A 16,184-nucleotide genomic window follows, 5' to 3' on the forward strand; every position below is an offset into this window, starting at 1 on the left:
AGAATGACAAGTAATGCAAAAATTTATAAGGATAAAAAGAACAGCAAATCCTTCGCTGTGAACTTTCTTCTTTTCTTTGCAAATGGTATTTAAAATTGAAATTACTTAGCCTTTTCACTGGATTTGCACACTGTTGTGGTTTTGTATTAGATTGTTTTGTTTACCATCAGAATTATCGTCTGATCCTACATCAGGATGTTCTCCTAGTCGTGACTGTGTGAGAGGAAAACTCTTTCATGATTCCCGTAAAGGATATTTGTCTAATCCACCCACTTCTATAAAGCTCGAAGAAACCTAAACAAGAAGCATATTATTATACAAATTATTACAAGAAAGTCAGATACTTGATTTAAAGATACAACTACATTATTCAAAATAAACATCCAAGCAACTTGTATTTAATTGCTCGAGGTAAGATTACTCTCATTCGACAATCTGTCATTGCTTCTACATCATTTTTACGAATTGCCATTGATACACCAAGTTCTAAAATAATTATTATTAAAATAAATTCATATAGGTCAAACCTGAAAATTTTCATCGTAGTATTATTATACATTTTTATTATATAAATATATATATAATACATCATCATACATACCTGGCCATCACTTGCAAGAAAGACGTACAATTTAATATAAATTAGTTGAAACAACTTGGCACGTGACCATACTAAACTTATTTATTAAAGATTCACTAAAACGTAACTATTTAGCAACAACACGCGTGTACAAACTTAAGTTATTCGCACATTTGTACGGCATGCGTACGGCGATGAAATGTACGAACGAGCGTAGTTGAAATTGAACACATATGAGCCATCTATAATCAAAGCTTGGCAATACTCAATGTCAAAATGGTCAAAACACGGTAAAGCGCATTTGTTCGGAGATAACTCCCAGTCATAGATAAAATAAGAGTATATGCTCCCAATGAAGATAACATTTTAAATGTCTGGTCTCTTTAAAAATATACTCTATGCTTTCTGCTGTCAACCCTAATGTCAAACAAGTAACGTCTAAGTCCAATAATAAATATAGTTATAATTAATTTCATTATCGCGTTTAAAAATATCATTAATTAAAATAGATAATCAAATATTTATTGAAAATACGCAGTGCAAATAATTAAGAATGTCAGGCGAAACAACTTTTTCTGTGAAAGAACAGTCAATTAAAATTAAGCCTCTAGAGCACTCATCAGTAGAGAACGTTAAAATTGAACTTGAAGATGAATTTGAGAGTTCTGATGGTTTTAAGTTTGAATCGTCTTCTGAGTATGATGAAACTTGTTTAGAAAGATTCACGAAGTCCGAGGTCATTATCGAGGAAGAAGTTAAACAAGAGATAACCGAAACACCTGCTTATGAATGTGACATTGGTAATATATCATTTACAGAATCACATAATTTAGAAGAACACAACAGCAAGGGGCGCTCTTTTAAATGCGAAATATGCAATAAGGTATTCCATCGCAAAAAAAATTTAACAACACACATGCATATTCATACAGACGAACGCCGTTTTAAATGTGAAATATGCAATAAGGTATTCCATCGCAAAAAAAATTTAACAACACACATGCATATTCATACAGACGAACGCCGTTTTAAATGTGAAATATGCAATAAGGCATTCAATCAAAAATGCAATTTAACATCACACATGCTTATCCATTCAGAAGAACGCCGTTTTAAATGTGAAATATGCAATAAGGCATTTAAACAATTAACTTCTTTGAGAAATCACGAATCCATTCACAATGGTGAACGTACCCATGTATGCAAAACATGCAATAAGTCATTCTCAAGATCGACTACTTTAAAATATCACATGCGCGAACACAGTGGTAAGAGTCCCCATGAATGCAAAATATGCAATCGAATATTCACACAGTCAAGCAGTCTGAAAAGCCATATGGACACTCATTCTGGAGAGCCCCTTTTTGAATGTGGAATATGTAATCTGACATTCCAATCATATAATTTGAAAAAACATATGCTGATCCATAAACGTGAACCTTTTGGTAAGAATAAATGTGAAATATGCGGTTTGGCATTTGTTCATAAAAGCAGGTTGGCGAAACACGTGATTACCCATGAAGCAAAAGATGCTTAAAAAGGTGAAATATGCAATGAGGAATATACTTAAACAGACTGCAGAAGGAAAGTTAATTAATAATAATAGTGAGTAGGAACTTACTCTAAATAACTTATATTATGAATCAAATCAGACAATATTTTGTGAGTGTAAAGTTTGTAATATATCATTTTCACCTTTAATTGTGTTATTTAAATATACATATCGTTTAATGAGTCCTCATATGTTTTTCGTTGTATAGTATAGTGCTCAAACATAGAAGGGTATGTGACGTCACATGTCTGAGCGAACATTGCCGACGACAGTCGCGGACTCTCCCGATTCATCAAATGTCATTTGTCATGTTTTATTAACTTCCCGTAGGGTAAGTTATTGTAATGGGCCGAAAATCGAAATTGAAAATTTTTACATTTCTCGATGTTTTGAAGGTTTCTGAACATTTTGGCGTACTTCAGAAAAAATGGATGTGTGTGTGTGTGTGTATGTATGTATGGATACAATTTTTCGTGCACGTTTTTGGGCGTACGGATCAACCGATTTGAATGGTTCAAAAAATATTCGATTCCTATTGATAGGGAGATGAGCTGATTAGTTTTTGGCAAAGACAGGTCCAGCAGTTACGAAGATAAAAAGCAAAGAGTGCAGAAAATAGAAATCGAGTTTTTGAGAGAACGGAGCATCTGATTTGAATGATCTAAAAAACATTCAATTAGTAATGATTGGGAGAAATGTTTATCAGTTTTTGGCAAAGGCAGGCCCAGCCATTTCGAAGATACGGAGCTAAATGTGTAAAAAATGGCAGTTTTTGAGAGAACTAAGCGTCCGATTTAAATGATTTAAAGAACTTTCTGCTTGTCTTAACAAAATAATTGATTTTGGAAAAAAAAATGTTGTTTCAATTTTTTTTTTCCAAACAAAATTTTTTTGTATATCGAAAATAATTCAGATTTTATTTTTAATTCTGACTATAGTTCTAATATACTTTAAACAAATAGTTTCAACTTTGCAATTCAGTTTATATAATTCTTATAAATATTAGACAATGTTACAATATTTATAATAATCTCTTTGAAAACATTCAGTATTCCTCGAACATTTCGTTACGGTACGGGAAGTTCCAGCAATTTGCCTTAAGGCACGATGCCCTACACCCCACTAGTTTTAATAATATAATGGCAATTGCGATGAGTGAAGATTTTGTAAGAAATTATATTAATAATATTTATTTTACCATAATAGTTAATTTAATTAAATATTAACTCATCATATTGAGGGACTGATTCTGCCGCATAATAGACCAATGTTATGGCAAGGCTATGTTATAAAGAACTTTTCATACAAAATATTGACAAAAACCTTGCTGTGCATCGGGCGTTTTCTTAGTCTGTTATATAGAAAACGTACAAATGTCAAAAAAACGATTTTTTAGATAACAGGATCTTTCTGACCCAACTTCATAACATACGCGTGACGTTGCAATAAATGTGTAAAAGGCGTAAATGCGCAGCAAATACATAACATTTTGACAGTATTCAGTATGATTCATTTGCATAATATATGGAAGCTAGAGTGTAACATGGCCTCGCCATAACATTGGTCTGTTGTGCGGCAGAATGGGTTCCTGAATCTTGTTTTATAAGCAAAATGCATATAATTCAAGTGCTGACATATTTTTTGACCCTGTTTAAGGAAACTGTAATAGTACAATCTGTGAAATACAATTTGTAACAATAAAGAAGGTTTATAAGTTTTACGTTTAAAGAATGAAAAAACTAGTGGTGCATGGCATCGTGCCTTGGCAAATTGCTGGAACTTCCCGTACCGAAAACTAAAATACTAAAAAAAACTTTACAAAACTTGGAAAAAACTAGATTTTAGAGAAATTTTGAAAAAAATTGTTTTTTTATATATCTTGATTTTTTTTGTGTTTCAATTTATTTTGAAAATTTTGAACATGTTTTTCAAGCAATCGCACTGCATAGCTGATTTGAAGTCGATATATAGTCGCGTGGTCATCTTATAAACTGAAATACCATTTTTGCCAAAAGATAATCAGCACGTCTCCTTATCAGTAGGAATCGAATGCCTTCAGAATTATTCAAATCGGTTAATTCGTGGTCGCGAAATCGTCGACGAAAACTTGTATCCGCACACACGCACACACACAAATATATCCATGTTTCTTAAGCTATGCTAAAATCATAGATAAACAAGTAAGCTAAAATGTTCGAAAACCTTTGAAACGTAAAGATATATAAAAATTTTCATTTTTGATTTTTTTGCAATTACTATAAGTTACCCTACGGGAAATAATTATATCTTATATATAAAAACACAGAAAATAATTATATCTTATATATAAAATTCTTCTGTACCATTATATAATTTGATATTTCTCCTAAACGGTTATTCGGATTTTGATAATTCTTTTTAGAGTTTGTCAAAGGAATTTTTATAAGATTTAATGAACAATAAAACTATAGTAATATTGTAGAAATAATGGCAAAAATTACAAAAAAAAAACACTTATTGTTTGACATTGAAAACATTTGAACTTCATCCGCTAGAAATGTGAATTCACTTGAAATTTAAATTTAGGTGACATTATGAGCATAGATAAAATTAGAATATAATAATGTAGAAGAAAAATATAATGTCTGCATTATTATTGCCGAAAAGCAGCTGATATGTGCTAGAAATTAAAATGATATAAGATACAGTCAACAGTATATGATTGGCAGATGAAATTATATAATGCAGTTTAATAAATAAAGCAGTAAGTCCAAAATTGCATATACATTATTTTTTTTAAACTTATGCATGTCGCATTTTGGTTTACTTTACTACATTATTTAACAATGCAAAACAAAAAATATTTCTACATATTAAAAAAATGATCTAGAATTTTCTTTCATGTATCAAAAATTCATTTGTTTGGCATTAGATATGGAATATTTAGCGAGATGATCTTAGATTGAATAGTGCACATATGAACTAGATTTTACAAATTAATTCACCTAAGATTTGAACATAAACAATAATGTTTATTAAATTATTAGTAAGAAAAATGTGCTTAAGAAATTATAATTGCCAAAAAGCAACTAATACATCGTACGAGATTATGAATATTATAGACTAAATTATTGAAGCAATTATGTTATGTGGTAAAATCAAGTGTGACATTGTTCTTTTACTGCAGATACTATAGATATATTATTTTTTTCAGAGTTTCTTATACTGCTTATGCTAAGACCATAAATGAAACACAAAAGCAGGACATCAAATAGGATATTAAAAAGTATAGGATAGGATAATAAAAAAATTAGAATTTTTGAATTGTAGATGTGGGTACAGTACAACGTCTGTTGGGTTATCTAACATATACCATATATTTATAGTACTAATTTTTGTATAATAGTAATGAAATTTACTAATGCAATGCAGTATTAGTATCTGCTTATTAATATTATAATAATAATAGATAGTAGTCTGTTCGAAGGCAGGTCCATGGTATGAGAGCATCGCAAAATCAATGATTTTCTTCCCCTTTCTAGTCCTGTGCTTCAGCTTTCAGTTCCCTGTATTTCGTCTTCTCGCGTAAGTCATCAACCATCTGCATTCTTCTTCCTCTCAATCCTTTCAGTCCTTCTATTTTGCCTTCAACGACCTCGTGTAGGAGGCACTCTTTTAGCAGAATGGGTCCAATCAAGTTTCCTTTTTGTTTCTAAGGGTTTTCTGCAGAATGAGTCTGCAGGTGTTTTTTCAGATGATCAGATCGTTTGAATGTCTTATTGCATTTTTTGCATTCATAAGGGCGTTCACCGCTGTGAATCGGCATGTGTTTTTTCAGATGGTCTGATCGTGTGAATGTTTGATTGCATATATGGCATTCATGGAGACGTACCCCACTGTGAATGAGCATGTGTGTTTTCAGATTATCTGATCGTGTGAATGTATTATTGCATATTTGACATGTATGGGGTCGCACTCCACTATGAATGAGCATGTGTTTCTTCAAAACAATTAAATGTGTGAATCTATTATTGCATATTTCACATTCAAAAGAGCGTTCTCCTGCATGGATGAGCTTGTGGCTTTTCAGGGTGCTTTTTTGATTGAAGGTCCTATGGCATATTTCACATTCAAAAGGACACTCTTTGGTATGAGTGAGCTTGTGCCGACTCAGATTACTTGATTGTGTGAATGTTTTATTGCATATTTCACATTTGAAAGGTCGTTTTCCTGTATGAACAAGAATGTGTTTTGCCAGATTTGTAGGGTGGTTAAATGACTTAAAGCATACATTACATTTATAGGAGCCTTCTTTGCTATGACTAGACATGTGATCAACCATATGCTCTGTTAAATAATGCATTTCTGCAAATGATCTATTACAAATGCCACATTCATAAGACTGAGTCTGAGTTGACTCCTGTTTGACTTCTTCCTCTATCGTCACTTCAGAATTCATGAAATTTTCCAAAGACGTTTCATTATCCTCAGAAGAGGATTCAGACTTAACAATATCGTCCAACTCATCCTTTATTTCATCATCAATCTCTTCTACTAAATATTCTAGTGGTTCAATTTTAATTGTCTGATCATTCATGGACACAGTAGCTTCTTCTGACATTTTTAAATACTGCACGACGTATATTCAATAAGTATTGACAGAAATGGTTCCTTACTATTTTAATTATTTGTTTTAATTAATTAACTTCATAAATATTATAGTGAATTCAACTAAATTAGCAATTGTATTGAAAATGATAACATTAATTGTTTGACATTTGGCTTCACAACTGAAAGCATAGACATGGCAAAGAGCATGTATAGATAAGAGAGTAACAGAAGCAAAGAGTTTTTAGTGAGAGACGTAAACTCATGGCCGGTAATCTCGGAACAAACGTCTGTAACCCGAGTTTAGTTAGAGCCCCTGCCGCCGGTCGCGCTTGTCTTTTTTTTTTTTTTTTTTTTTTTCACTTTGAAATCGAATTTGACATATGACAGATACGTAAATCAAACATGGCGTCCATTGTAATAAATTTTTCATGAAGAGATAACCTAGACAATATAATAAATGCTTGTTAAAGTAAAAAACAAATAAGCTGTCGAAGTGCATTGTTTAACGATGAAGAAATACCAAGAAAAATGCATGTATTATGTAGTTCCAGCGAGAAACGACGAAGTAAAAGTAAAATAGTTAATAATATTTGCCGGCTTTCAATCTAAGTGAGTACTTTTATTAATATGCATACTTCGAATTACTTTCATTTGATTGTACTATTCTGATATGATTTTTCATTACAGTTTAATAATTCAGAAATAATTGAGACATTTAACTATATCAATACTAGAAATTTTAAGGTTATAAATAGATAGAGAGAATTCCTGTCAGCTTTCTGAAAGGTATGTTATTAAATAACTAAATATAAATTATTCTTGTTCTAATAATGTAGGATCATAACTAATAATTCTACATCAATTTTTTCAGCAGTATAAAAGGAAAATACGTTTAAATGTAAAATGTTTAGACGGTTTACTAAACACATTCACAAGTATACAAGTATTGATACGAGATGAATGAATACACAGGAAAAAACAATAAGAATGAAGTCTGAAATGTGCTGAAATCTTTGCTGATCTCCCACTAATATTGAACAGTAGGACTCGTAATTATATATTAAGTCAGTTTGGAGAACATACTAAAAACACTAATGATATAATCGTAAGTGGAAGGAAATTCTCAATTAATGGTGAAATTCTAGCTAGTGCAAAGGTTAATTTAGGTTTGGCTATGTCACAGGAAAAGTTTTTAAGTATTAATAATTTTATTGATTCATTGATATTACAAGAAATATTATTATCTGTGTTGTTTAATGATGATAAAGGGAATCACATTGTATAGATTTTCAGGAACTGTCAAATGACAGGCAAAGTATAATCATGATTAATGATAAAATTCTACCTAGTGCAAAGGGATAAAACACCCTTAATGTGCACTGCTTATTGCATTTGACTATTCTGAAAGAGTTGTCAATAGCTTTACTCTAAAATGTCTTATTGTAGATGCTATAAGAAAACTATTAAGTACTGTTATGATAATATCAATGATTGTTGTTTTTCTTTAAGACAATGATAATAATGACATTTTGAACAAACATTTGAATGCACATTAACAATAGCGCAGAAAAGATTCCCAAATAGAGACTGTACATCATAGATATTATGTAACTTAATGTAAATCAAAATAAATATATATGTAAATATATATATATATATATATATATATATATATATATATATATACACATGCAGGCCTTATCTATGCATGCAGGTATGAATTGTGGTTATATATGTATATGTATATATATAAATAATATCTACTTTCATGTACATTTCTATTCTTTTTGTGCTCAGCTTGAAAGGCTGATATGCTAAAATGATATTACACACACATATATATATGTATATATATATATATATGTTAAAGTAGTTAATTTTGATGTTGAGAAATATGAGTAAGTTCTTCAAGGGCATACATCAAATAAAAGGCAAAGATTTAGAAGTTAATCTTTAATTTTTCCAAATGTTTCGACATAGTATTTTATGTCATCATCAGTGGATCTACAGAATGAATATTGAAAAATTAATATAAACTAGGAAAAAATGACAGAAATTGGAAAAAGAACTATAGATATAAGTAATATAATTATAACAATAACAATTATACTTAACAGATAGATAAACAAGAGAAATGAAAAGTAAAAAGAAATATATACAAACATACAAAAGCGTAATATATATATACATAAATATACACACAAACAAACGTGTATATATGATATACATGTAAAAACACGTACACATATGCATATATACATACGAACAATACGTATATATAAACATATACATACGGACATGTACATATGTATATATACACATATATACATACATACACATACACGTATACACATATACATACATACATATATATACACATATATATATATATATACATATATATATATATATATATACATACATATGCAATATGTATGTATTGCATATGTATGTATATATATATATGTATATATATATATATATATATATATATATATATATATATGTGTATATATATGTATGTATGTATATGTGTATACGTGTATGTGTATGTATGTATATATGTGTATATATACATATGTACATGTCTGTATGTATATGTTTATATATACGTATTGTTCGTATGTATATATGCATATGTGTACGTGTTTTTACATGTATATCATATATACACGTTTGTTTGTGTGTATATTTATGTATATATATTACGCTTTTGTATGTTTGTATATATTTCTTTTTACTTTTCATTTCTCTTGTTTATCTATCTGTTAAGTATAATTGTTATTGTTATAATTATATTACTTATATCTATAGTTCTTTTTCCAATTTCTGTCATTTTTTCCTAGTTTATATTAATTTTTCAATATTCATTCTGTAGATCCACTGATGATGACATAAAATACTATGTCGAAACGTTTGGAAAAATTAAAGATTAACTTCTAAATCTTTGCCTTTTATTTGATGTATGCCCTTGAAGAACTTACTCATATATATATATATATATATATATATATATATATATATATACATTGTGGATAGCGTGTACATTTATGTACATTTTTATGCTTTTCGCACATAGTTTATACAGCTTACTACCATCTATTATAATCATATATAATGTTATATATATATATATATATATATATATATACACATTGTGGATAATGTGTATATTTATGTACATTTCTATGCTATGTGTGCATTGTTTATAAAGAGAACTATGTAGATATAATGTAGAATGTTTTTGTGAAAAATAAATGCTTTTAAAATTTTTTTTTTTTTTCAATTTTTCTTTTTTTAAATTTTGAATTAAAACGGTCCATATAATTTTGGTTCATTTCTATAGTATTTTTTATACGCACCCGTTCAGGCGACTAGTGCCATCTGTAGCGGGGGGCTTCAACTAACACAGGAATGTGGCAACGAAATATGGCCCGAGAGAGCGATCTATATACTCTTCTTTTATCTATGCGTAAACTAGTGCAAATTTATATTCATAGATAAAAAAAGAGAAGAGAGAAAAGAATTCTTTAATTTTTTGATAAATGTTTAATATTAAAACTAGTGGGGTGTATGGCATCGTGCCTTAAGGCAAATTGCTGGAACTTCCCGTACCGTAACGAAATGTTCGAGAAATATTGAATGTTTTCAAATAGATTATTATAAATATTGTAACATTGTTTAATATTTATAAGAATTATATAAACTGAATTGCAAAGTTAAACATATTTGTTTAAAGTACACTAGAACTTTAGTCATATTTACGATTAAAATCTGAATCATTTTCGATATACAAAAAAAAATTGAAAAAAAAAAATTTTAAACAAAAATTTTTTTTCCTAAATCAATTATTTTGTTAAAACAAGCAGAAAGTTTTTTGAATCATTCAAATCGGACGCTTAAATCTCTCAAAAACTGCTATTTTTTGCAAATTTAGCTCTGTATATCCGAAATGGTTAGGCCTGCCTTTGCCAAAAACTAATAACCACTTCTCCCAATCATTACTAATTGAATGTTTTTTAGATCATTCAAATCGGATGCTCCGTTCTCTCAAAAACTCGTTTTTTATTTTCTGCACTCTTTGCTCCGTATCTATGAAACGGCTGGACCTGCCTTTACCAAAAACTAATCAGCTCTTCTCCCTATCAATAGGAATCGAATGTTTTTGAACCATTCAAATCGGTTGATCCGTGCGCCCGAAAACGTCACTGGAAATTTGTATCCATACACACATACACACACACATCCATTTTTTCTGAGGTGTGCCAAAATGTTGAGAAACCTGCAAAACGTCGAGAAATGAAAAAAAATTCAATTTCGATTTTCGGCTCATTACAATAACTTACCCTACGGGAAATTAATAAGACAAATAATGAATGATAACTAGTGTATGGCGTACCATGATGATATTTTTTTTTCTTCAAAAGCAATTTTTTGTCCACACAAGCAGCAAGTTATTTGAATTATTCAAATCGGATGCTTAGTCCTCTCAAAAACTGTCATTTTTTGTATATTTAGTCTCGTATCTCCAAAATGACTAGACCTGGTTTTTCCAAAATCTATCCACGACTCTACCCATCATTACGAATTGAATGTTTTTTGGATTATTCAAATTAGATTCTCCGTTTCCTCAAAAACTCAATTTCTATTTTCTGCTCTCCTTGCTTTGTATCTCCGAAAAACCTGGACCTGTCTCTGCCAAAAACTAATCAGCATATTTCCCTATCAATAGGAATCGACTACTTCTTGAATGTTCCAAATCGGTTCATCCATACCCCCGAAATCGTCGATGAAAAATTGTCTCCACACATACATTCATTTTCTCTGAGGTATGCCAAAATGTTCAAAAAGCCTGAAACGTGAAGATCTCCAGAAATTTTCATTTTTTATTTTTGGCCCATTACTATAACTTATCCTACGGAAAGTTAATTGAAATTTTTTTTTTCCAAAAGCAATTACTTTATCAAAACAAGCGGAAAGTTTTTTGAATCATTTAAATCGGATGCTTAGCTCTCCCAAAAACTGCATTTTTTTTGTAAATTTAGCTCCGTATCTTCGAAACGGCTGAACCTGCCTTTGCGTGAAACTAATCACCACTTGTGCCCATCATTGCGAATTGAATGTTTTTTTGAATAATTCAAATCGTATGTTCTGTTTGCTTCGTATCTCCGAAACACCTGGACCTACATTTGCCAAAAACTAATCAGCACATCTCTTTATCAATAGGAATCGAATATTTTTTGAACCATTCAAATCGGTGCATAAAACGTGGACGCAAAATTGTATTCATACATACATACATACACACATACATTTTTTCTAAGTTACCTAATTAGTTTTACCTAATTTTTTCTAAGGTATTCCAAAATGTTCAGAAACCCTGAAACGTGAAGATTTGCAAAAATTTTCATTTTCGATTTTTGGACGATTTCAATAACTTACCATATGAGAAGTTAATAAAAGAAAATGATTTATATAAAAAATATTTTATTATTGTACAAAATCAGCTTTACTGTAAATTTCAACATAAATTTATGCATATATATATATATATATATATATATATATATATATATATATATATATATATTATTCTTATCTAGAGCAATATGCAGTAAAACAGCAGTAACACAATTGAAGGTGAAAATGATTTATTGTTATTTACAGATGGAGTTAATTTTTACTTATTAATATTTCATTGGTTTTTGTCACGTCTCTCACTATGAACAGCCATGTGACTTTTCAAATGGCTATTCCGATTAAATCTATTATTGCAAATTTCACATTTATAAGGCCGCTCTTCAGAATGAAGAAGCATGTGTTTCGTCAAATTGCACGCTTGTATAAATGTCTTGTTGCATGTTTCACATTTATGACGACTTTCTGAATGAATGAGCAAGTGCATTTTTAGACCATTTGCTAGTGTGAAAGTTTTTTTGCATATATTGCATTCATGGGGGCGTTCCCCACTATGAATAAGCATGTGTCTCTTCAAACAAGTGAATTCTGGATATGTTCTACCGCATATTTCACATGTAGGATAGCCGACTCCTGTATGGATATGCATGTGTCGCTTTAAATGAGTTGATCGAGTGAAGCTTTTGTCACATGTTTCACATTTAAAGGGGCGTTTACTTGTATGAATGAGCTTGTGTGATAACAAATTGCTTTTTAGCTTGAATGACATATTGCATTTATCACATTTGAAAAGACGCTCTTTGTAATGATGGACTTTGTGAACTTTCAGACTACCTAAATGTTTGAATGTCTTATTGCATAGTTTGCATTCATAGGCTCGTTTGTCACTATGAATAAGTCTGTGACTCGTCAAAGTACCTGAATGTGGAAATGTTTTATTGCATATTTCACATGCGTAAGGGCGTTCCCCTGTATGCATAGGCATGTGTAGTTTCAAATAGGTTTTTTGGGTGAATGTTTTATAGCATATTTGACATTTAAATGGACGTTCTTCAAAATGGGTAATCTTGTGTGACTTCAACTTGTCCGATCGTTTGTAAGTCTTGTAACAGATTTCGCATTTAAAAGGGCGTTCTGTACTATGAATAACCATGTGTCTTTTCAAAGTTGACGCCTTTTTAAATGTCTTATGGCAAACATTGCATTTTTCTTTGCTATGACTAAGAATATGATTTTTTAAATATGCTGATTGTGCAAATGATATATTACAAATGTGACATATATAAGAGGGTGCCTCAATTAACTCCTGTTTCACCCCTTCCTCTATTGTAACCTCAGAATTCATGAATCTTTCCAGGCATGTTTCATCATCCTGTGAACATAATTCAGACTTAACACTACCATCGAAGCCATCAAATTCATCTTCAATTTCACATTTAATGCCTTCTGAATATTCTGGTGGTTCTGTTTTAATTTTCTGATCATTCATAGATATAATTGTGCCTTCTGACATTTTTATATATGCTCGCTGCGAATATTTAATAAATATTGATGAAAATGTATGCTCACTATTTGATAGACAATTTTAATCAATAATAATAATTTGTCACTTTTTAAATGTGATAATGAATTTAACAAAATTTAGATCGTTAATTAAGAGGTTATTCGTTTAGCATTTGTTGATTATTGAATGAAGCATAGAGCATTTTTTATAAAGAGACTGGCCTAGGCCATAGGCATACCTATTTCAGATCTAAGAAGGCAGCACGTGGCAGCACTTATCCTTATCTACTAATAATTTCTTATATTGGAAATGAGAAAAAGAAGTACAAAATATATTTTCAAATATATCACAATATATCTATAGTTGACATTACTCAACCTTTTGGCATAAGGAAATTGAAACGACAATGGTCTTTAGACTTAGTCTTAGATTAGGTCTACTATAATATCATATTAATTGTAAAACTGAGAAGTTCTCATTGGAGTTCTTCTTAGGCATCGCTCTTAAATATTGTCATTTTAGCTCATAGGAATCTTTATGTATTTTTGATTGCTAAATAAAACAGAGTTAAAAAAAAATATCACAAAGATATATTTTTACAAAACATTTGAAATTAGTAATGAAATGTTTATCAATTAATAATTATTATAGTCAATTATAAAGTAACCAAAAGCACCAAGTGTTTACAATGGAATTAGAAATTTATAAGGAATGGTTAATATTAATTGCTTAATGACTAATAGTATATAAAAACTGTACAGAAATAATGTAAGAGCTTTCACAAAAGTATAATAAATTTACACGGACTGAGTAATATAAATTTCTTAATGTCTAATAATAATATATTAAAAAGTTAAAAATTTAGAAAATATAGAGTATAAGTATGTAGTATATAGAGTATACTCTATATGTAGAATATGCATACATACTATAGATAAGGGAATAGTATAATTAGAATAAATGACACAGATTTAAAAAGAGCTAAATACCACAGACATAAAATATATTGATATCAAAATTGAGAAAAAACTAAATTCCAAGAATTAAAATTTATTTATGAGACATCCTTCTTTAACATTAACTTTGCATTTGATAGTTATTTTGCTTTCTAATCAATCAAATTAAGTTGATTCTACAAAATCATTGAATTTCTTATGATTCGATTGTGTCTATAGAACAGTGCAGTGGTCCATTTGTCTTACTTGTATGCTCTCTTAATTGAAACAATATAGAATTTCTTGTCCTTATATTTATTGTTTCCGGAATGTTTAGAATATTTCTGAGCATTTTACACTCTGTTGTAATTTATACCTTAAATTATTGCGTTGTTTGTCTATCCTTCTTAACTCCCTCAACATATAATGGATGCGTGATACATTTTACATGCCCTCGGTGTCAAGACACTCCTATCCTTAGTCACTATATTCTGCTGCAATTTGTATTCCCAAGAACATCTAATAAACATAACATGTTGTAATATAATATCAAGACGTAATAGCAAATTGTATTAAAATATTCAAAATTATTATTACCCTTTTCACTGGAGTTGCAGAGTGTTCTCCTGGTCATATATCAGATTGTCCTTATCATCTTCTATCGCTGAGAACTTGACTTGAAAACTATTCTGTAAAGTATACTTGGACATTTCTAATTTGGTCACTTCTATATAACCGGAAAGACTTGCGTTTATATATTATTTCTGAAATTACCACAATTTGGTGCGTCACACTTTGCCATAATAAATTCCATTACAATGCTCACTTGAATACAATTAATTACAGCAACAATTCGCGAATCACAAACTCTGCTAAAAATGGCGAGCAAATCCTTGTAATTGTGGCGTTTTCCACATTTTGAAAGTAGTAGCGACATCTTTTGATCGCTGCATATAGTAATCCTTTCCAAAACAATGTACAGTAAACCCTCGCTTTACGCGGCAAGTGCATACCGTGCAGTATGGGAACCGTGCTATAAGAAACTCGTATTTAACATACAATTCAGGCTAATTCGTAGTGCGTTCTATGGAACCTTACATAGTGCAGTATGGGATCCGTGCTATGAAAGACTCAGAGTTGGTACAAATCGTACCATTTTTATCGCGCTGTATGGAGACCAAGGAATACAACTTGAAGTAGGAGTAATACGGACGAAATGACATGTAGGACATTGATACCTTATTCAAAAATTGGCGCGACACAGCAGTCAGCTCAAACGTGTTCTTAGGCAGCTATTATATAATCAAGCATGTCTAAAAGATAACAGTCGATAACAAAATTTACATCAATACCCGTTTGCACAACGAACTTATGGGCTGTTTACTAAATACCGTGTAATAAGAAGTCCGTGTAGTCGGAGGGATGTCGGATTTTTAGCTCCGTGTAGTATGGGAACCGTGTACCCAGAGTGCCGTGTAAAGCGAGGGCCTACTGTAATCATGTGGGATAAACATTCAACAAATACGCGTCACTCTGTCACGCATATCATAGATGGTGCTAGTGTGCTTCAAATACATATACTTTATAGAAAATGTACTTTAAACG

The 16,184-nt window shown here is 30.4% G+C and overlaps 2 protein-coding genes across 2 annotated transcripts; one reads left to right on the forward strand and one right to left on the reverse strand.

Moving 5' to 3' along the window:
• The first annotated feature begins 1,133 nt into the window (after positions 1 to 1,133).
• Positions 1,134 to 2,117, forward strand: LOC113391321 (zinc finger protein 239-like). The gene has a single exon (XM_026627266.1). The coding sequence runs from the start codon at positions 1,134 to 1,136 to the stop codon at positions 2,115 to 2,117; it is 984 nt and encodes a 327-aa protein (XP_026483051.1).
• Positions 2,118 to 5,647: 3,530 nt separating this feature from the next.
• On the reverse strand, positions 5,648 to 13,696 carry LOC113391322 (zinc finger protein 729-like). Its single transcript, XM_026627267.1, has 3 exons — positions 12,435 to 13,696; positions 7,806 to 7,894; positions 5,648 to 6,741 (listed from the first exon to the last, which is right to left on the reverse strand). Exons 1-3 carry the CDS (start codon positions 13,651 to 13,653, stop codon positions 5,824 to 5,826), a joined length of 2,226 nt encoding a protein of 741 aa, XP_026483052.1. The 5' UTR covers positions 13,654 to 13,696; the 3' UTR covers positions 5,648 to 5,823.
• Between the last annotated feature and the right edge of the window lie 2,488 nt (positions 13,697 to 16,184).

The sequence above is a fragment of the Ctenocephalides felis genome, unplaced genomic scaffold, assembly GCF_003426905.1.
Source record: "Ctenocephalides felis isolate EL2017-DRISC unplaced genomic scaffold, ASM342690v1 CF-g0.4_SCAFFOLD_00845, whole genome shotgun sequence".
NCBI classification, from domain to species: domain Eukaryota; kingdom Metazoa; phylum Arthropoda; class Insecta; order Siphonaptera; family Pulicidae; genus Ctenocephalides; species Ctenocephalides felis.

What these genes read in the sequence shown, in the direction of transcription:
- LOC113391321 (XM_026627266.1), top strand. Translation starts at nt 1,134, where the DNA reads ATGTCAGGCGAAACAACTTTTTCTGTGAAAGAACAGTCAATTAAAATT.
- LOC113391322 (XM_026627267.1), bottom strand. Translation starts at nt 13,653, where the DNA reads ATGTCAGAAGGCACAATTATATCTATGAATGATCAGAAAATTAAAACA. An exon ending in GGCTGTTCATAGTGAGAGAC is followed by an intron (nt 7,895 to 12,434) that starts GTGACAAAAACC and finishes CCTGTGACATAG; the next exon opens with CCAAACCTAAATTAACCTTT. An exon ending in TTATATCATTAGTGTTTTTA is followed by an intron (nt 6,742 to 7,805) that starts GTATGTTCTCCA and finishes TACGTCGTGCAG; the next exon opens with TATTTAAAAATGTCAGAAGA.